The sequence below is a fragment of the Oreochromis niloticus genome, linkage group LG18 (genome assembly GCF_001858045.2).
Source record: "Oreochromis niloticus isolate F11D_XX linkage group LG18, O_niloticus_UMD_NMBU, whole genome shotgun sequence".
NCBI lineage: Eukaryota > Metazoa > Chordata > Actinopteri > Cichliformes > Cichlidae > Oreochromis > Oreochromis niloticus.
Genome location: NC_031982.2, coordinates 19362465 through 19385665, shown reverse-complemented (window position 1 = coordinate 19385665; position 23201 = coordinate 19362465). Strand labels below are relative to the sequence as shown.

The 23201-nt window shown below is 38.1% G+C and overlaps 2 protein-coding genes across 3 annotated transcripts in view; one reads left to right on the top strand and one right to left on the bottom strand.

Annotated features, from left to right (window-relative positions):
* pth1r (parathyroid hormone 1 receptor) overlaps window positions 1-3756 on the top strand; it is a 49269-nt gene extending 45513 nt beyond the window's left edge. For both annotated transcript variants that reach the window (XM_019348457.1, XM_005476444.3), the window contains exons 12-13: window positions 122-163; window positions 248-3756. In XM_019348457.1, coding sequence (XP_019204002.1) covers window positions 122-163; window positions 248-610 — 405 coding nt within the window. In that variant the 3' untranslated portion in view covers window positions 611-3756. The remainder of the gene's footprint in view (window positions 1-121; window positions 164-247) is intronic.
* Window positions 3757-3827: 71 nt separating this feature from the next.
* On the bottom strand, window positions 3828-19494 carry tmie (transmembrane inner ear). The gene is made up of 4 exons (XM_003437857.5): window positions 19079-19494; window positions 13878-13995; window positions 8604-8753; window positions 3828-4215 (listed from the first exon to the last, which is right to left on the bottom strand). The coding sequence occupies exons 1-4, from the start codon at window positions 19187-19189 to the stop codon at window positions 3926-3928; spliced, it is 669 nt and encodes a 222-aa protein (XP_003437905.1). The 5' UTR covers window positions 19190-19494; the 3' UTR covers window positions 3828-3925.
* Between the last annotated feature and the right edge of the window lie 3707 nt (window positions 19495-23201).

Here is a 23201-nt window from a genome sequence, read left to right as displayed (position 1 = left end):
ATGACTGAAAATATCAAACAAAATGCCAAATTTTACAGCTAAAATGTCAAATTAAAGTGCATTGCAAAGATATTTCACTCACGGATAATGGAAGTAAAAATCACTATTTACTATGTTGCAGGGATTCCTAGTGGCAATTATATACTGCTTTTGCAATGGAGAGGTAAGAACTCAGAAATGTTGCCTTTTACACATTTTTGACTCTTCTGCTTTTATGCATAAGAAAAAAAGTATTTTCTCTTCTAAGGTGCAAGCTGAGATAAAAAAGTCCTGGAGCAGGAGAACTCTGGCCCTGGACTTCAAAAGAAAAGCTCGAAGCGGCAGTAACACTTACAGCTATGGACCTATGGTATCACACACCAGTGTTACCAATGTCACTGCCAGAGGACCGCTGGGCCTCCACCTCACCACGAGGCTGGGACCGGCGCCTGTGAATGGGCACAGGAACCTCCCTGGGTATGTGAAAAATGGCTCCGTGTCAGAGAACTCTATACCGTCATCGGGACAGGAGCTCCACATTCCAGCCGAAGAGCATTCTGCGCATACGCGGCCTTGCGAGGACGAAAAACCCTCGCCCGTGGTTGAGGAGGAGAGGGAGACAGTCATGTGACCTGCAGGACGCTGTCTTTGTCGGTGAAAATCGAGAAAAAAAATTCATCACGAAACAGTCTCAGGATGGTCCGAAGGGGATGGCTGCATGCATCGACACTGCCAGTTTTTTTTCTCCTGTGAATTGAGCCGGAACATTGCCAAGCGATGAGGCTCGAGGCAGAAAGGCCGTATCGCTTTTGCGGGCTTATTTGATGGGTGATGACTGTCGTTGTTGCAGCAAATAACTCTTTCACCAACCGCCTGCCACACTGAATGTGTAAAATGTTGAGAAGAGGACTGCCGTTCTTTATTTCTTATTCACTGCCATAACTGTTGTTATCCTTCATTTATGTTTCCTCTGGAAGCAATCGTCTTGTGGTCATTTTTTTTGTGCATAAGTAAAAACTGGGGTTTTGTAGTTACTACAATGGCCAAGAATACCCTTAATCACCAAAGTAAAGCCAGGTGGGTACTGAGCGCTCTCAGAGGCACAAATATGGGCAATTTAATCAGGAATTTTTGAATGAAGATTACGTGTGGCTTTAAAACTAATAATCTTACTTGTTGAGACATGTGTTCATGTTTCCTGGTGTGGAATCTCATTTGTTCTGCATTGGATTAAATCCACTTCAGCGTAAAAGGGAAGTTACTCAGGTAATTGAAGTCCTCTGTTGTTGCACACCTATTTTTATACTGTTCAAGTGGTGTTTTAGCATAGTCAGCTTTTTGCTCCAGAGGATCCATGTGTGTCATAAAATATTATTTCGTGTTTCTCTTCTGTCCCCTCCCACCCAGTATTCAGCCCTCTAACTCCACAGATTTTGAATGGTTAAAATGAATGTACTTGTTTTTAGTTTTTTGTCCATATAAAATGTTAATACTCACACGGCCAAACTAAAAACACCAAAGTAAGAATGTCTTTGCAGACAACCTTTTTCTTTGAGTAACGTCATGTAACTCAAAGGAAAACTGTATATACTGGATATATTCTCAAAGTTGTCAAAAGATGAAGCCCTATTAGAAGGCACAGGGTGCAGGCAACAGTCTTATTAATATTCCAGTGGAATATTAATTTAAGGAGGAAACAAAGAGTCTTAAATTCCCAGTGGGATTCCAGGAGTGATAATTGTGATGCTATAGAGAAAAAAAAAACTGAAGTTACTACTACACAGTATTTTTTACAGGTAGTCAGTCCAGTGTTGTGCTGCTTTTATGATGTATATACAAGTCACGATGTTTACAAAAATCAGAGATACATTCTAATTGTGAGCTTAAAGTGTTCCTATGTATGGATATGTTATATGTTATAAAGCTGTTTTGATGTTATTTTTTCATGTATTGGTTTATGGGATGTTGGCAATATTTGGTTATGTATATAGGCCGAAACACAACAGTTGAATATCTCTGTAATTTACTATACTTAGCCTGCATGATTGGCAGGGTAGCTCACATGATCTATTATACCAAAGAGAAAAGACATGATAAGCTGCCAGAGAAGAGGTTATACTGAAAATTTTATTTGTATTATCCTCCACCATCGCGTTTACAGTGACCAGATTGTCTTAATTTTGCAGTAATATCTTTTTTTTTCTTTAAAAAAATCTTTAGTTTCATGTAAATAGCAGTGAAAGATTCAAAACACCCAGACACAAAGTAACAACAGACCAAAGCCTTTAATATTAAATTTGTTGTTAAATCCATAACATGGAGACTATGTTTCAAGATCTAACATTAGCTTATATAATGATTCTGAATGTCACAAAATTTTCAAGCAGTATCTGGCCAAATTTCTACATATTCTCGAGTGAATACTATTTAACTGTAAGCTCCCATGTATGGCTCTTTTGGTCATTTCACACTTAGTTAGCCACCTCTTTAACTTAAAGCCTGATCTGTTCAAGTTACTGCTTACAGTACAAACTGGATACAAGGTAAAAGATCCAATAGCACTAGAATGAAATCAACTTTACACACCGACTGTTTACCCTTTTAGCAAGTATTTAACGTTTTTAACATGCTTCATTTTTTCCTATTATTATATAAAAGACAAAAACCAAGAATGATTTAACTTCAGTGTCATATAACAAATTCCCGTTTGCCATAGAGCTCTATGATGAACATTCACTGGGTGATTTTTATCGTTCATTTTTCCAGAGTATTTGTCTGTTCTGCATATTACGGTAGCACATCTAATATGCAATTCATAACTCAAAATAGTAATGCATTTATCAGAGACTAATTCCTGTTTCTTTTACCTCTGCTAAAAACTGTAATTGTAAACTACATGCTCAAAATTTTTCAGCTTTTTTCCCTTTAATTAAGAAAAAACAAATTGAAAATAAAATGTAAGAGAAGCAGACAGCTCCTAGCTGCTTTTGACAGTCAAGAGGGACATTTTCATTCTGCTATAATTATGACGTAAGCTTGACTGGATTGACTACAATAGTAATTACAGGTGGCTGCATGCCGCAGTGATGAAAATAGAAAAAGACAGGCTGAGGGAAACCTTTATAAAGTCATGTTACCGTACCTTGCTGCCACAGAAGATTTAAATATCTATCATCCATCTGTATCCTTTATAATGGGTAATTTAATGCATTTCTCCCAGGCTTGTGAAAACTGAAAGTTAGCCTAATTTGCAAACCATCAAAGAGTATACCGTGTTACTGTTGTATAATCCAGTTTTTCACTCAGAGGTTGGGCAATGTCAGAGCATGAAGATCTTTTTTTTTTTTTTTGTAAATCAAGAACACTTGGAAAATTCTCTTTGACCACTTTAATACCCTGTAATATGGTGTTTTGTTCTGATTGTATTATGTAAAAAGATTGTGTTTTGGAATCAAGTGTACAATAGGGCCAATAACCGTAGAGCTAAGGTTGTATTTCATTGTTTCAAATACCTCTCATGGAAGTATAATGTGTATTCCATTGTCATTTATTTATCTTGTGCCGAAGTGTACTCAGTGGACTTGACTTTATAGTCTTCATGCTTTAGATACCGTAATGTGGGCAGTGACACATCATTCAGTCATTCTCTCTTCACTCCTATGTGATGTAGGCATGTTGTAGATACCAGTGTAAACTTCAGATGAGATTGGACGATGCTTTCTGATCTCTATTGTTCATCAGTGAATTGTGAATAAGATAATAAATCTATAATTCTACTGTCTTTTCATATCCTAATAAGACAAAAACATCAATAATGTAATAATGTATCAGAATACAGTTTATTATCAATATAATATACAAATTTCACTTTAGAAAAAGAGTCCCAAAATGTGCCCAGTGAAAAAATTGGATTTTTTTTTTCCCGGTATTTACAGAAAAGCAGAGTTTACTTTTGAGCTTTCTTGCCCCCTCCTTTAGCCCCTCCTTTTGCTCCCTTTTCCCCTTTGTCTCCCTTCTCTCCTGGTTTCTTCCCTTTCCCGTCCCCATCTTCCTTCTTGGATGCTCCCTTCTCGCCTTTTTCACCCTTCTTCTTTGTAGATGCGTCCTTTTCATCTCCTTTCCCCTCTTTGGCACTCTTGCCCTCTTTCTTGCCCTCCTTGGTCTTTTTCTCTCCTTTTTCAGCATCCACCTTCCCAGAAACTGTTTTTACCTCCTCACTGTCTTCTGCTTTTGCAGCTGCAGGAAAAACAAGAAAAGGGGTTAAAGGCTTCACAGCGACATCGGGTATCATCGCCACTCTCTGCCTCCAATTTTAATTGGGTGGGAAAATTTAATCCAGCGGAGTGTTGGGCTAAGTAGGCTGAATATAATGAAGGCGCATCTGTTTCCACCTTTTCTAATAACCATTGTCTGTTTATTCTTTTAATGGGATTGTTTGAAGTGCTTAACAGGTGAGAACAGGAGAGCCAAAGTTAACAATCAGGTTTGTTTTCGCTCATTATTATTCAGGAGGCGAGATCTTGAGGCTGAGGCCAACAGAGCTACTGAAGATGCATATCACATAAAAAGCTGCTTAATGTTGGAGAACGATACATTTGAGTAAAATAAAATGTATTTTTATCTTGTCTCATCTTAAATATCACCCTGCCTTTCTCGCTAGCCCTTGATATTAGCCCTCATCTTTGCTTCATCTTAATCTCAGACATACACTAAACAAGGATATATCCAAGGTTGTCACACATTATCAACACTAAGTGAATATAAACTCCACTAACAAGGATTAATGGGCACCCAACAATGTAACACTCTCAGGAACAACTGTGAAAATTCCTCAAAGGACATACAGACGACGAGCTGGAGTGAAATATGGTTTCTTCTGTTTTTTCTTCTTCTTCATATGATTTTTCCAAAAGCTGCAAAAAACACTGGCTATGTAATCAAAGGCCAAGAAACCAAATGACAAACACACACCAAATGTCAAAAGTTGCCAGAGGGACTCGGAGTAAATCTAAGATCATTCAGTCCCCCGTTTAGCTGAAGTGGGTGAATCCAGCTGACTTAAAATAATCAAGCAACTATAAGAATGTCTGTGAATAGAATTCTTTGTGTTTCCATATTTTGAAGCTGTCTTCTGCTCTTATCCTCGACTGTAAAGCTCTTTTCTCTTGGTTTCTTCTAGATCTATCAGCCGGGTTTTGATCAAACCTGGCGAGCAGAAGCAAGCATTTAAATTTCCAACATCTTGATCCCACGTCCATCAGACTCATATGTCATTTAAATTCCAATGTCAGACATGTAGGCTTTGTGCCATTTTGCCAGTGTCCTGTTGTTTACTTACTGCGGTGGGCTAGTTTAAGGTTAAGAAAGGCTCTGACTCTCACTATTAAATGTCAGATGTTCAGCGTGGATAAAGCTGCCACAGTTTCTGATAAAACGTGAAGGCTTAGTGAATTTTAGAGTTGTGACATTTAGAAAATTAAAAAGTGAGTTCCCTCTCACTAAGTGTAATAAAATATTGACGAATTCAGCTAAAAATGGCCAGGAAGACATCATAAACAGTGGGTGTTTAAGAACAATAACTTTTTATCCTGCCCTGAGATGGGCTTGTAATAAGACTAAAGTTGTTTTTGGAAGTCTTTGCACATCAAACTACGTTTTCCTTACTGTCTGTTCCGAGCTGCAGGGGGCAGATGTGCGAGAAATGCATTTGATTTCTTACAAACAAAAGATGCAACTACTGGCTGACACACGGGGATGTCTTCATTTCCAGCTACTTGAAACTATTCACTTTGAGCTCCAGAAGCAGCAGCTCTGGATGAGAGATGATGGTAGATAAGCGAAGACGACGAATTGGAGGAACTGTTTCACAACTGTCTTCTGTGAGTGTTTCTGAGGGAGATGGGGAGAGAGAGATAATAAGTCGAAGCTAACGCTCTGAGGCTTCTATCTCTCACTGTAACAGTAGGTGAAACAGATACAGGCTGTGAAGCCAGAGATGCTCACTACTTTCTTTCTACAGATTTCTGTTTTGGGGCCAATATGCTTCAAGCTAGTAGGTGCATGCAAATGACACAGGATGCCCGACATTTTAGTGGTGCGAAAACCAACTCGGCTCCTTTTACAGATGCTCACAATATCTGCCTTTTTGTTTAGTTGTGTTTGTGTTTTTTGTGTCTTTTTTTTAACTTTTATGCAATGAACCTATTTTATTCCTGATTTGTAAACAGATCTGATATCCACGCACAGATCCAAAAAATAGGAGTGGACACTTCATGATCCTCATTTGTAACATTTAATTAATAATTCAGTGCTACTTTTACCGATTAGCCTACTTTGGGAGAGCATTTCATGAATTTGATGTTGGTTTGCATAATCAAAACCTCATTTTAGAGGAAAAACTTGCAAAACTTTTAATCCTGAGCTTCATATTAACATATTTGCTGTCTTACATTCAGCAACACAGGATTCGTTTTATTTTCTTTACTTACACAATCATTTGGTTTGTCAGATTTTACTGCTTATTATATCTTATATCAGCTGGTTATAATCCCCAGAGAGAGGCGGCAATTTGCATGTTTGCTTGTGTATTAGTGCTCCTCTTTTGTAAACAGTGTACTATGGTGTTTTTTGAGCACAAGCATATATGTTTTCACTCTTTTGTTTCCCTTCAGCCCGACTTCAAGACATATGGTCACTCAGTTTATAGCCAATAACATAATATTTACTCCAGTGCATATTGGACCAACTCTCTGGTTGACACTAGAGAGTATAAAACTCTGGATGCTTTGACCACAGCAGAGTCATCATGTGCTCAAATGCAGGTCTTATTTTAATAAATTATCACCTGGGAACTCAGTGACGGCTGAGTGTGTTGTTTTTTCTTTTTTTCTGATTTTTACAATAACTAGTTAATGTACTGTTACATGATATAGCACCTAGAGGAACAGGAAGTGACAGCTGTCTGTGGTTATTTGCCATTATTCTTACCTAAGAAAGCACCATCTTTGAGGCAACGCACCAAAGAATATTTGTAAGAATAAGAACACTAGAGATAGAGCGCTTTAGGTTGAAGTTGTAAAATGTTGCTTTTTTTGTTTCTTTCTTTGGGTTTTGTTTGTTCAAATAATTAAACCCAGGAGTGCCGTGCAGATCGTCCATTTACACTAGATAAACAGAGAGTGCTTGATTTGCTTTATTTAAAACCACTTTGGAGAAGCAAACATACAGAGAGGGACGGGGACAAACACAGAGCACAAACATTAGATACGAGGCGTGCTACATTCATTACAGTTTACAATGATTTTGTAATAGCAATATCCTGTCTTCAGAATTTCTGATCAAATCCATTTTGTCTTGAAATCCACATTTTCACCAACATGAAGCAAAAAATATTGGGACATTTAGGGACATAAGGACACAAGAACATACAGTATGGACTACAAAAGCCAAGCCGCCCTATAGAGCCCGAGTACTTACATTCACAGAAGCAGCACAATACCTACTATTCAGTTCCATTAAAACTCACTATCAAGCAAAGTTTGGCGAAGTTAGATTGTGCTCTAATTTCTGACTAGTTCAAAAGTGATGATGTAAGCAGCTGAATGAGAGACGCTCTTTTCTGGTTGAGCTTCTCTTAAATTTCATTCAAGGAAAACCAGATGTACTAAAAATCAAACAGGCCGATGGATGTGTGATAAATGCAAAAAGGGGACTTTTAGAGCAGCTGCCAGTGTGCATGCTATGTTTTTTTTTTTTTGTTAAAGCGATTTAGCCAAGAGGAGTGTCTGAAGGAAGATAAGAGCCGAAGAAAAGGAGGGGAAAAAATATCATCCTGTCTCTGGCAAAGTGAGGGAGCTGGGATGCTCCTCACTGACCCTAACAACTGAGGGCTGGCTGTTGTTAGCACTTTGAGTTTGAACCTGCTCAGAGAGTGTCTGTACTGCAGAAGCATCAGGGGCAGCTGGAAGAGAAGAGAAGAGAAGAGAAGAGAAGAGAAGAGAAGAGAAGAGAAGAGAAGAGAAGAGAAGAGAAGAGAAGAGAAGAGAAGAGTTTAGTACATGAAAGTATCAGAAGAAGACTTTAACCAAGCATGAAACATTTTGTGAGGTGAAAAGAAGAGACAGCAAAAGTTTAATAAATCAAAGCTATCCTAGAAAATAAGTTATGTAAAAAGAGAGCTGTCCTCTTGGTCTTAATCACAAAGCAGAACTGCAATACTAGAGAGAAAAAAACTATATTTAACAAACTTCTGTGCTTGTAGATAGAGACCCAAATTCATATTGTAACTCATCCATACAGAACTGAAGTCACCAGTGTTACCCCCCACCCCCCATCCCTGTCTGTGATGTGCTTTGGTCTAAGGGAGTCTGATGTCTCTCTCTGTCTTTCTCTGTGCACTTCACTAATGGTTCAAGAGGAATGCACGGAAAATTCAAGCAGTTATCCATCATTTCTCTCATTTGAAGGAACTGGTAGTTGAAGTATTTAAGGAGCAGGACAGTTCTTGTGAACTTCCGCAGCTGGTATGAGAGTTCATGCTCCTGCTTGCAATTATAACTCAATTATTAAAACCAATGTAATACTATCATATTGATATTTGAAAGATATGAGAGAGGGGTACTTACAGCCTGGGATCTCAGTCAGCTCATTAAGAGGTGGCACTGTCTCTAATGTGTTGGCGTATTTCTTGGCAGCCTGCCTTTGTGCATGCCGTGCCTCAATTTCCTTTTTTGTTCTGGGAATTCGGCATTTGAATATACAGCACAGAGTGATGACTAAAGGAGAGAAGAACAAGGATAAAGACAGGGTGATGTTATTTCAATAAGACATTTTAATATCACCTTACACAATTAATAAGAACTTAAGGGGCAGTGGCAGTCACAATATACAGTGGGGTCCAAAAGACTGAGAACACTAGCTAAGGTACATTTTTATAAATTTCACATTACAAATGAACATAATCAACATATAATATATATTAACGTTCTGACTGAATGTTTAAAAATTAAATAAATTTCCGAATATTTTTGTATTTGATTTGTGTTTTGGTCTTCCTCCTCCCATTCTTTGATGACAGAACGCAATCAAGCTGGAAGTGTGTGGAAGAAAATACCTTACGCTTTCGTACCATTACTGGACAAAATTCCAAAGAATGTTTTGTGACATTTTTGGCTTTGTCAGTACTCAAATGCGTCAGTATACAAATGCTTCCTCAAATATTTGGTGGAAATGAGGTCTGGTGAGTAAAATCCAGCTACTAAGGAGTCCACGAGTGCTCCTTAATCCTGGTTCACTTGGACTCATTATCCTGCTGCAGTATGAATCTCTCTACACAAAGATGCAAACCAAAAGGGAGAAAATGTCTAAAAAACAGGTGTGAGCGCTACTTGTTCTAAACACGTCCGTCCATGACTAACTGACTGAAACTGATACTGACGTGTGATGAAGTTACACCACAGCCTCATGGCTGCGTAATGAAGTGTAACCGTGTTACACGCCTAGCAGGCCAACTAGTTTTGCTGTGTTGGTTTGTTGTGTTGCTCTTCCCGGTCTAGGTACAGCCCTTCTTCCTGTGGAGCCAGCGAGCAGCTGGCTCCACTCAGCAATCAGTTGTGGTAGTACTTAAGCTGAGGAGAGGCCAGCCAGTGTCAGAGAGCCTTGTCCTGACAGTGACTGAGCTGTGGTGTTTGTTTTTGATGGCGCTTGCTGCGTGGGCATCTTTTTTTAAAGTTAAAATGGTGATAAATTTATTTATTTTTTCCCCCTAATTCTGCCTCATTTTCCCTGTAGACACCATTTGTTTGTTCCTCACATCCATCCGACTTACTGGTGACAGTTTTAACATTGATTGGTGTGTTTTCATTTTCTTTTTTTGTAATTCTAGTTGGAGAGAAGGTACAAAGCCACAGGATATGTTTAATAGCGTCCTACATCTTGCATGCTACTTCTAGTCTTGCTCTCTCTTTCATCACTCAAACAGCTATGGCATGCTCAGCAGGGAGCGGTGAATGAAACATCCATAATTAATCTTTATTTACCAAAATGCTGGTTATGAAGAATCCAGCTAGAATGTTAGATTAGGTTTAGTCATATTTGCCTGTCTGGGTCTCTGCATGTGCGAGTGTAAAGTTTAAGTTTGTGAAAAGCTTTCTATTGTTGTAAACCGCTGTGTGCACGTTGAAAAGGTTTTGTATATTGTATTGTTGTATTGTTGCCTCGCTTTTATGTTTGTAAGTGAAGCAGAAGCAGCCATGCACGCAGAGCCCTTTTACAGATTACATTGTCTATAGAAGTAGAGATAAAATGTTTGGTTGATTGAGCACAAAATTAATTAGCAACTATCTAGTTAATTTTCTAAAATCATAACATTTCATGCATGAAACGATAGTCCTAGCTTTAAAACAGCCGCCCTCCAGGCACTCAATAAACTCCTAAAGATCCCAAGTATATATTTAGTAGTTTTTTTTTTTTTATTTACATAAGGATAATTCCTTCATGTCTTAAAAAGGCTCAGCTGTAACTCAACACCTTTGGCTCATTTTGTATATGCACATCTATGAATATGCAAATTAATCTGCGCCTCTTCCCTGAGTCTTTTGCCTACAGCCTCCACCTACACTCTCCCATGGCATCTGAAGGGCTCTTGCAAGATGAAGTCAGACATAGAGACCGCCACTGTGTGTGCCTTTTTAAGCAAGAGAGGAAAACAAGAGGTCTAGGACACAGTCGGTACTTTAAGGGTCAGGGGAAAGAAAAAAAACTACAAAATGCTTAAAAAATATGCAGCACATTGAACAACAGCATCAACAACAAAGCAATTAAAAGATTAACACTGTTAGGGTAGCTTCTGCGCACCGAGTCCCCTCCTCGTGGCTCCACGTGTGTCTTCTCCACTCCACTCCATGTGTCTCCAAGTGGAGCAGAGGACACAACAAATGCACAGAAATGGTGCAACAGAGAGCACAGGGGAGCAAAAATAAAAGTAGAGCCTCTCAGGCAGGGATTATATTCGTTTCAGGAAGTACGCACGGAAAACTGCAGACACCATGGACGAATGGTCACTCTTGTTATACCTTTTTTCCATGAGTCCCTCTGATGACACATGCATGAAGGGCATGTGGGTGTCCCCTCAGAGCCTCACATTCATTCCCAAGTAGGCTGTCATACATGCACGGACACATGAAATTAGTGTAGATTAGGTTATCAAATAGCTAATAATGCGTCATTAAGCTATGACTTGTTCCCTATTACCTGCTTTGACAAGTTAGCCCCACTTTGACAAGTTACCAGCTTCTTGTTTTCTCGGTTTGTCTGAATCATGTTAGTATCATGTAAAAGTTTAAGGTGGAGACAATAAATTAAAGTGCTTAACAGATTTATCAGACCACCATCAGTGTAAGGTTTATGCCACGGCTGCCCTAAATTAAAAGTATTGGTAGTTACAAAAATATTTTTATGTTTCTGTACAGTAAATCCATGAGTATGTGCAAACGCCTTAATTCAAACACCATTTCTAATGCTAAAATAGAATTACTGCTGTTGTCCATGAATTTTCAAATTTACCATTTAAAAAAACAAAAAGAAAATAGTAAAGCACAGAATAATTTTTTTTGATTAAGATGCCAAATTACAGTTATCTAATGTATGTAAATTTTTTTGTTTTAAATCATTACGGAGTTTGAATGTTATTTTTGATGACTTTCTCTCCAGTGTGTCAGCTCAGTTTTGACAGATTTCGAAAATATTTGTGTTTTCTTGTTTTTATGACGAGAGTCTAAGAAATTTGTTAAACACTGTATGGATTAAGCTTTGAGTACTCAAAGTCTGGTTTCCTAATTACACTCATATGCTTTTACTTAAGCAACACTTGCAATGCAGTACTGTCACTTGTAAATGAATAGTTATACCCAGTTACGTTTTAAACCACTGGACAGCATATATCAGCTATTGAACAGGTGTCAGTGTATAAATGAGTTTATCAGAAAAGCCAAACCTGTGACTTTCATGGATTTAATGGTTTTATCGAGATATTTGTGAATCACTGATTTTGTGGGTGTGCATCTTGAAACAAGATAGATGATTGCTGACAGCAGATGTGTTATTATTATTATTATTATGTTTTTATATAGTTCCTTTTTGTATTGTCCATTGAAGAAGTTGTATTTTCTATAGTTTAAGGGTTCAGCCCCGTTGCTCAGTGTCTTCAGTGCTTTGGCCTGGATGTTTGTGGAGGTAATTTTTTTCTTCATTTTTTTTGGAAATGCATGTTTTCTAAATCTTTTCATAAATAGCCAGCCAAGACAGATAACCCGCAGGGTCTGTTGTGGTATCTTCACTTAGGCCACCGGGAGTCAATTGACCTATGAACAATGGCTGTGAGTTTATTTGTGAAAAGAAGCCTGTGATGAGTAGGTCAAATCAATGTGATGCCAGCTGAATACATGTTTCTATGAAGGTCAACACAGAGAAATAAGACCGTCCATGGGGGAAATGCAGACTTGGTAGGTGGACAAACCATAAACTGTCAGCAGCTGCTCTGTCAGTGCTACAGTACTGCCTGCCTTGGAGGACCTGATGCTGCTAGCCCAAGTTTACAGCAGGACTGCAGCTTTGGGATGAGTAATAGCAGTTAAGCCTGGGGCAGCACTACCAGATAGGGTTAGGAGGGATAAAGACAACTCCAGTAGAGAGAAAGATCTGCTGCTAATAGTAATATGATGCTTCTTGTCAGGACCTTTCAAGGAGAACAGTCCTTTTGGCAAATGTTTACAATGTTAGAAACTATCTAAGGATAAGACAAAGACACCCAAACAGCCTATCACTTATGGCCATTGAACTTGAACTGTCTGGTAGTTGGACTTGATTGATTTGAGCAGTGACTTTTCCCCAAAGAACCCCAGAAGAAAGTCAGTGCTTTAAGTCAGACATTTCTTCCGCCAGTTTTATTTCAATTAAATATGTCTGACTCCTTAAGATGAATACATCGTGCTGTAAAATATTATATACTGCATATACAGCATACAGAGAACATAACAAAATAGCAGAAATTTAACATTACAAAATGAAAACTATGAGGTCAAAATAACACATGCTGTGTGGTTGTAAGTATCCGTGTGTTACTGTGCAACCAAAATCTGTGTTCTCAGAAAGGGCACATGGAGTGTTTACTCTCTGCATGAGTAGGTAAGTAGGCCCATGGCATTTTTGTGACTAAGGCCAGTGGTCATGATAAGCCATCCATGGCACCAAGAGCGTGCATGAAAGCAGGATATTTTTTTGCTCGCATAGTGACATGTTTCAAAGTGGCACTAAGACTGTTTGTCAGTCAAGTTCTTGAGGATGTGGTAAAATTATTATTATTATTTTTAAATCTAAATGCACCAGGAGGTCATGTTTTCTAATAAATGATTGGTGAAGTATCTCAGAAGCAAATGATGTGGTGTCTCCCCTACAGTATTCCTTTTTAATATGTAATTAATGATCAGCCCCGGCTGAACTGCATTAGGGAACAAATGTGTAACCTGCTAAATATCATTATGCTACCACTGCCAATGTGAGCGTGCCAAAGACTGCATTCAGGCCAAAATGCAGATACAAATAAAGACTAGAACTGTAGGACTTACACTGCATTTTCTTTTTAAAACAAATCAAACAAAAAAAACAAAAAAACAAAGTCTCACTGCCCTCATCCTGCAGTTTTTCTTATCAGCTGCTTAGATAAATTGTTCCATTTGCTGACATAATATCAGTATTACAACTAATCACACTGTGCGTGATAATCACATTGTGAACTCATAATTGAGGACATTTGTGCCCTGCGGCTACATCTCAAGATAGCTGTCTTCTTTATGAATGATTTGTGAAGGTGACAACAAAGTGATTTCATGAGAAATACTAACCAACTGCCAGAACAAACACGGAAAAGATGCCAATGACCTGCCATAACCGCAGCCCCCAGAAAACCACGGTCTCTGAAGTGACAGGGTCGGGCTTCTTTGGGGGATCTGTGGGTAAAAGCTGTGGGCAAAAAAAGGGAGACAGAGAGAGAAAGAGCATCAACTGTTTTTTATATATGCACACAAACTTAAAAATAAATCTTCACAAAAAAAAAGGATTAACAACAGAGTGCAAAGCGCAAGGAGCAAACAAGATCTCAGAGGACCTCAAATTTCAGAGAACTATTTTTAGTTTTCACTGTGATACTTCACTCTTTAGGCAATGCAGCATGTCAGTAAAGTACTTGGCGTTCGAGTTTTCAGTCACTCTGCAATCTTTTCTGACTCCAAGTAAAATAAAAAGTTTTTGAATCTGTCATATTGTCACAATGAATCACCATTTAGATAAGAAATAAGGGTTGAAGTCGCAAGGGCATTGATTCTTCAGAATACAGCTGGACAAAGCATTCAGCAATAATTTCTGCCTCCTTTCAGTGAATTTACTACAAGTGTGCAGCCAAAGTCCTTGTACAGCCTCACATTTCATTCTGAGCAATGTCAGCGCCTCAACATCATTTCAGTTATTAACAACAACTACAGTGTAGCTCATATTGTATTTACCTGGCGATGATACTTTGGCAAATGTTTACATGTCCACAGATTGTAGATTTTCTTAACACAATTTCATGATAATAAAACATTAAAGGTGTATAGCTGATATCAAAATGAACCCATATAATGAACTCATATAATTACTTACTAGACACCATCTGGTGCTGGCATCATATCAACCCTAATGCCGTCACCACCAACTCATGAGTACACAGTAGTCATTACAACATTATTCCATTAGTAGGCAGTACTGAGTCTTTTCTTTGAACTCTTTCAGTTTGATGACACCTGTGAAATCACACTCACAACAGCGTTTTTGGGCCACAAAAACACATTTTGACAGCCACCCGCATGCAGTACATTTGATATATAGATGTACTGTAAGAAAATCCCAAGAGACAAAGCAAACAATTATCAGAGCATTTTCTAACAAAGAGAGAAAGTATAACAACTAAAAGGCAGAATAGTATGGAGGACCTGTAGTGTCATGGAAGGACGTTTGTATTATTTAATCAATTATCGTACAAATAAAAAGGCAAATAATAATAATAAAATAAAATAAAAAATAAAAAGGCATAAATAAATGGATTCATAAATGGATAAATGGAAGTAATCAATAAATAGCTATAAATAAAATCTTATTCCCTTGTTAACTTAGTGAATGGAATAGAAATTGTAGAAATAATTTTCAAACAATATATTAATCCATAAATATGTTGTTAAAATGAAAAATGTGTTAACTTAAATAAACTAAATGTATTATTAATACTAATTAATTAATTAATATTAATAAACTAAATGTGTTAAATGAAAAATGTATTAAAATAAAACATAAAGCCATCCATAAGTATGTAGTGGGTAAATACAATAATTAATTAAACACAATAACAAAATTAGGGATGGGTATCGAAACCCGGTTCTTGTTCAGAACCGGTTCCCACTGTTTCAATTCCTTGGAATCGTTTGCCATTTTTGCAAACGATTCCCTTATCGATTCCAGTCGCCCCGAATGACGTCACCACGTTGCGGAGCGTCATTTACCTGGCAGGGCGCCTAAGCGGGTCAAACGCTCAAAAGTTTGGTTATACTTTACGAGAACGGATGACAACAGGGCAACTTGAAATATCTACTTTGCAAGTATTGCATTTAAAGGAGGAAACACTACGAATATGCAAAAGCATTTGCTCACAAAACACGCGACAACCTTAAATGAATGTCGTGTTTTTAATTCCGCTCCGGACTCGTGAATCTCAACCCAGCAGCAGCGGTAACGTTTGCACGTCCTCTCCCGTTAATGTGGCAGGTAAATAATCAACTAACAGTGCATATTATGTTAGCGCGATCTGCCTTATTACAAAACCTGCCATTACTGTGCATTTAGGTGACCATGATGAGAGAGACAGAGAGTCTGGCTGGCTCAGATGCTGGCAGTTCTCGCTGCAGTCTACCGTTAGCGTCTCCTTTCAGGCGAATGTCACCGAGCAGTGACTAAGTTTGTGGTCAAAGGCTTGCACCCATTTGCCACAGCAGATGCCCCCGATTTTCGGTAAGTGAATGTGTTTAATTGTAGGCAGGGACATTACTGGATAGTCTTGTGTAATTGCTACAGAATAATTTATGTTATGTTAAGAATATTTGTTTTATTATTTTACTTTTACAATTTTTTTTCCTGGGGACCCTGTGACACCCCATTGAAGAGCCGTAGGCTGTGGATCTCTTAAGATCTCACTGTTGGGTTTGTAAGGCCATGTTACTCCTAAATTTCTATCTTGTTCAAAGAGAAGATATAAAACAAAGTTCTAAGCTAATCGACCTTAGTGTTCTCCTTTTTTTAAAAATAAGAATCGATAACAGAATCGATAAAGCATCGAATCATTAAACAGAATCGAAAATGGAATCGGAATCGTGGAAATCTTATCAATACCCATCCCTAAATAAAATGTATTGTATTGTATTCCTGATTTAGTCTTTCCTTCACATGTTGATCCCTGTGCTCCATTCCTAAAACAATTTGTGACTGTTTTGTAGCTCTCTTTTAAAAACTGCACATACATTTTCATTATGTTCTTAGATTTATTTGTAACACTTTAAGATGATCGAATTGTATTTTTTATGTGAATTATTTATGGTTGGCTTCATATTCAAAATGTTTGTCAAAGCTCATATACTTTATAATGTCTATAGAATTTTTAAAAAGTGATTAACTAACATGTCATTTACTTAAATATTTAACTTTTGATTATTTGATTATTTAACTGAATGTATGTTTTCCTATTGTACATTAAGTTAGTGTGACTGCATTTTATTTCTCTAATATTTTAATGACACTCGTGGTCCTCCATAAAAAAGGATCTTTAGTATTTCTTTAAGGAAATCCCCCCAAACCCCCTGTATGTGTTCATGCCAGATGTGAACTTACATGGTCCCCCTTACAAACAAGTACACACAGTGACAGCAGTGAATGTGTTGCACAAGTTGACTGCTTTCCATAAACTTTCTCAGTGTTCTTAGATGTCTTGCATGTTGTACAAAGTTTTTCTTGTTACCGTCCAAGACCAACTATTTTGTGATTTCAAAGCTCTCTCCGGAGCTGTGGATTAGGGAACAATAAGTGTAGAAACTGGCTGTAGTATGCATTTGTCTTCAGCTAGATCAATGACTTGGATCGGTACTACCACAGCCATCAGAGGGCCGGTTCCCTGATAAAATTACTGAGTAGATTTCTCCCTGTCTCCTCTGTATCGATCACTTGATTTGATGATACAAGGCTGTTTTGGAAACTCTATACTTTAGTCCATAAACCAACAGAGAACAGATCAGAAAATGGACATCTATTGCATTTGTTGCCTTTATGTGTAACACAATTATGAGGTGAACCACAAAAAAGCAAAGTTTCAAAAATAAACTAAAGTGCTGATATCATACACGTGATGAACAGCAGTATAGGATGAGATGAAAAAGAAACAGTTAATAGGAATGGTAACTCAGTTAAAATACTAAAAAGGGTATATTTTGAGAGATGTTACTATCATACTAGAAATTAAAAACAAGGATCCCAGGATATCTCTGCTTTCTTTAAAAGTACCAGCGCAAAAGGACCAGTTTGTTTACTCAAGCCTATAAAGAACTGATAACAAGCAAACACGCCAAATGTGACAGTGTACATGGCTTCAGGGTGTCTGTACTGATACAAGAAGGGCTGTGATCTTTAACACAGAAGTTGCCAAAAAAATATGTTTTTTGTTGCGTGTGTGCAACTCACTTATTGAAGATATTTCGCACATCTAATAAAATAACTTTTTTTTTCTTTAAGAGTGATTGTGTAATGCTACATACTTTCCTCCTGAGGACATTTCTTATTTTATTAATTATTTATTTGCCTTTTTTCTTTCTTTCAGTGAAACAACAAGCACAAAATGACCTCAAGTAACCCTAATGTTAATGATTACATACCCAAATTTATTAAACATTTTTATTTGCTGGATGTTTGGCTGATTAGTTAGTGTGTTAAATCTTCAAAGCCTTGATTGAATATTCTCCCTTAAATAATAGTTCTGTTTTGTTCCGCTAAGGAAAACCTCTGGGGACTAATCAAGGAAGATTAATATAAGAACAGGGGATTAATACCTAAAAATAGAAAAGTGTGCACTTGGTTTAAAAATGACTCAACATATAAGAGCAAAGGGCCAATTACTCAAGTAATAAAGTACAGGACCAATATTATGCACAAAGAATATGGACAAACAATTTCCTGATATCTAAAGCTTTATATTTAATTCTCCATTTAACACATGCTTACTAGAAAATAGTTTTGCTCTTCTCTACAGCAACAACAAACATTATTATTATTTATTAACCATCTTCTGTCTCAAGCTCTTAAAAGGCATCACACAAACACCCAGAGGGAGACTGTTTCTCGTGCTTTCTCTCATCTTCCATAAAAAACCCTGTTTGCTGCAAACTGAAGTTCAGAGGATGTTGATGCAAAAAGAAGTCATATAGGTAAACATTGGTACATCGTTTCCTTGTGCTTAGGAACAATTAAATATCACACTATTAGTATTCAAAACAAAATTCATTCACTTTCATGTTCCTGTAGTTGACTACTAATGATTGACTTGATGTTATAAGAATGTTTAGTCATGCAGTCATCATTTATTGTTTCATACCTAAGAAAACGGACTTCAGATCAATTTTGTAGCCAGGTCTAATCAAATTCTCTGAATGTAACTCTTTTTTTTCTATCCCGATCAAAAGTACGCAAACCTTTCGAGCACTAGTCACCCTAGCTCCCCTCTACGAGCACCCATTTAAACATGTGTGACATGGCTGTTCATGTCAGCCCATATAATATATCAGGGTTCAACATAGGTTCACCCTCTCCTCATCCAATAAGGCAAGACACAACTACGGCGACAAAACAAAGGAGCATTAATCGCACGCGTTTAGGCTTCCCCTTAAAACACCGATGTACCTGCACCCGTCACTTAGAAACCTCGAGGCTCTTTCTGAGAGGAACCTGTGGAGGACAAGGTGATGTATCAGGTTCTTACCTCAGGATCCGGGATCTGGGAGAACACGGAGGACAAACACTGAGACAGCAGCACTGTTCCCCAGCCCCGCAGTAGGAGCTGAGGCGGGCATACAGGCTGATCCCCAACCATTCTCTCCCCTCTTTCTCCCTGCAGCCACCCTGCCCCCTCTTCCTCTCTTCTTTCTCTGCCTGCACTTGCGCTGTTTACAGGACAGGACCACAATGGCCCTGGGTGATTAATAGTGACTATGGTGATGAAGTCTTCCTCCTATCCACGGTCATGTCTATCTGTTGCTTTTATGTCACACCAGAGCAGGAACCCAAAAGCACCGGCAGTCACCAGCACAGCCAGCTGAAAACTGCTCCACTAGAATGGAGGGATCCAGCCCTGCAGTTAGGGTACATTAATTAATTAACAGACCTGGTGTGGTTTACAGCCAGCTCATCCTGCTGGGGACAGGCTGTTAACTCTTGGGGGGGGATGGGTGGTGCAGTTGACCATGATGAGGCTGGCCTGCACAGACACAGAGAAGCGAACGAGTGAGTCATCGCCTTTATTGCCCCTGGCTGAAGTGTAAAATCCTCACAGCCTCATCCTTTCAGTGTGGTAAAAGATGACGAGCCAAGCTGCCGTTTTCAAGTTGGACTTGCCTGAGGAAAAACGAATGACTTCTCTGTGAAAATGAACACAACAGGGTAAATACTCGAGAAAAGAGCCAACACCACAAACCTACATTAACTCTATATCCAACTGCAGTGTTAAAGAGCTTTAAAGTTTGCTGTCCAGCGACCTTGTAAGTGCAATATTGCCTTTATTGTAGCTCTACTTTAGTCTCCATCAAACCCTGAGAGAATGTGATGATCTGGTTCTGCTGAATGCTCAGTTTGCCTCTTAACAGTTTTGCTTTTGCATGTTGCAGCTGGCAAGTAAACCAGATAAGACATGTGAAAATCAAATGATGCTAATACCCCATGTGGAGCCTGGGCGAATAAACTGTATGCGATAGTCCTCTGCAGACAAGAGCCTTTGGATAACACATACTCAACTGATTGATTGTTAATATGAAATATTGATTAGACCGGCTGTAGCTCTTGTTCTCAAGCAAACACATTTAATACTTTCCACAGCAATATCTGGTTTTCTGTTTTTGTAAGTCATCATCATTTTCATTGCTAATGAAACATAATGTCAGGATGTCTTTTATTATCAATTATCTCACTAGCTCTCATCCGCTTCCGCTGTAAACGTGAATTTTCACAAATTTCACATATACCGCTTTATTAGTGGAAAATTACAGATTACATAAAGGTTTCTGTGAAATGACTGCAAAGAGACTGACTGACACATCCTGCAGAGAGATGCTTTTCCAAATAGATTCGAGTATCATGCTGATGTCTCGGGGCACGTCTAATAGGCCCTTTGACATGAAATGTCATTAGTCAAAGTGGATTCGGTGTCATTATAGCTCCATTTTTGCCATCCAGCCTTTTTCCCATTCATGAGTAAGTCTTTAATTACTAGTGACAAAATACCTTGTCTTTGAATGTTTTCTTTACAGCTAAAAACAGTCTGAATTGTCCCTGTAATCACCAAAGAAACAGGGACATCTTGTATTATTTAAACTGATGGGTGAACACACACTTATGTTCCTCCATCACACTTGAATCTGACTTCCCTGATTAAAATCACTGAGAAACATACACTACTTTAGAAGGCAGAAGCCCCATCCTGAGGGGGTTTCGGTGATAATGAGAACCCTTATCTGCAGAATTAGTCAGAAATAGCTCTCTGTGATTGGCTTTCTGACAGAGGTGTAGGATGTAATCACTATACCAGTGCAGGATCTGTTAGGTCCAACCACTGGCGTATGAAAGAGCCTTTCTTGTTGTTTAATGCAATATGCTTGCACAAAGCTTCTTTTTTTGGTTGTTTTTTATTTTTGCCATGAAATTGTTATTCGTCAAAAAATGTTATTTCACAGGCAGCTTAAAAGAAGTCTTTGAAATTGTGTTCCCCTCACAGACTATAAATATATATATATATTTTACACAGTGAGTGTCTCCTCTCTAGCTTAGCATTATATTTATGCAGCAAGCAGGTCTGCCGGGAAGCAACCCTTAGTGATAATGATGCTTTTGTTGTGACATTTTATTTGTAAAATGAGATGGTTATGAAAGACTGAACAGCCAATTCACACCCATTACACGTTTGTTTTTGTTTTTTTAACCAAGGTTAAAGTATTAAAATGAAGCACCAGCTTAATATTTTACATTTGAGGCACGTCACATATCTACTGAGTGCACCTCAAAGCCCTGAGCAAATGCAAATCTTGTTTGATTCTATACCACTGTCATTGTAATTGATGGTGAGCAAAAATATTTATACAACAACATATCGCTTTGTTTTCTCTAATGAATATTGATACACTGGTGCCAAATGTTCAAAGCATCATCTTTCAACATTTTGCATTAGACGAGACTTCCTGAACCTCTGTGGTCCCTCTTATCAAATGAATCATGGAAAAGTGTAAGGAAATGAACTTACCTGCAACAAACACAAAAAACCCCACAGGATAAAAATGGCAGACAGTGGTAGAAAACAAAGTCACAAGCTAATTAATTTATGAAAATATACACATGCTATTTCATTTCAATGCAATGATTAAAACATCTGTTTTTTCTTGGTTTTGTTGCTTTCAGGGATCTTTTTGGCTTCTTGGATTAACTCTACCGTGGTGCATCTATTCTAAGTAATTGTCTTGCACATCACATAATCTGTGTTTAGAGATAACACTGTTAGTGTTGATACATGTGAGCATGAATTGCAAAAATAAGAAAACAAAGGGAAGGAAAAGGAAGCTGCTCAAACAGTACAATATTGCTATCTATATAGCCATGGTGGCTGGCACACTTGCTTACTGTTTGTACTTTCAAGAGAACTATAAATTCCTTCAAAGATGTGTATTATTCTTCCTGCAAAAATGGCAAAATCAAAGGTGATACATAAGTGTTAAAGTAGTGCAATGGTGCTTGTTAGAAGTGTTTCTTGCTTATGGACACCTGTACTCTTATCTGCAAACAGTGTACAAAGGGGACCAAGCGAGAGTCACAGAACTTTTTATTGCCTCATTATTTCTGAAGTTTAACAAAGTGCTAAAAAATTGTTGAATGCACTGCCCTTTGTCACTAAAAATAACAGTAGTATTGCTTGAGGTGGGCTTGAGGCTTGAGGTGAGAAAGAAGAACATGAAGACATGGAAATACGGGAGAAAAGAGAGCAGTGGTGGAGGAGGAGAAAGACATGATCACAAAGAAATGATGAAAAGATACACTCACAAATGTTAAATGGTCATATAGCGTTTTAAAAAGCTATTTGTGATCATGAAATTAAAAGTAACTTATAAGACATCCTATGTATCTGCCTGGTATCTGACTGTGATAAGGCAGAACAGCGATGTCCATCTCAGCCACTGTATTCAAGATAGCAAAGTTACATGGTAGCTTCCACAAACTGGCGTCCTCTCCTTTTTTTTTAAATGTGTTAATTTTAAGTTTATAGGAATGGATCATATGTTGGAAGGTGCAATTACACAGTAATAAATGTATATTCATGAGTACAATATTATTTTTTCTGTTAAACACCTTTAAAAAATGACTTAATGTACCTTTAAGGCTCATGTTGAACTGTCTTGGTCTACATGCCTCATATGGAAGTCCAGGACTGATTGACAAATTTGAGATGGAGGTCCTCCCTTTTTAAAAAAGGGAGCAGTGTCGCTTCCAACTTAAAGGGGATTACACTCTGTGGCCCCCTGGGAGGGTCTATGCCAGAGTACTGGAGAAGAGAGTTCATTGGTTAATTAAACTGTGGATTGAGGAGGAACAATGTGGTTTTCCTTCTGGAAAACACTGGACCAGCTCTCTATCCTCTTGAGGATATGCAGGGGTGTGTGAAAATTTGACAAATCAGTTTACATGTGCTATGTGGACTTGGAGAGAGCATTTGACCCTTTGGGGTGACCTGTAGGATATATCCTGTAGGGGGTACTTTGGAAGTATGGAGTGTCAGGCCCTTTGTTATGGGCTATTTGGTCCCTGTACAACTGTTTGGAGAGTTTGGTTTGCATTCCCAGCAAGAAGTC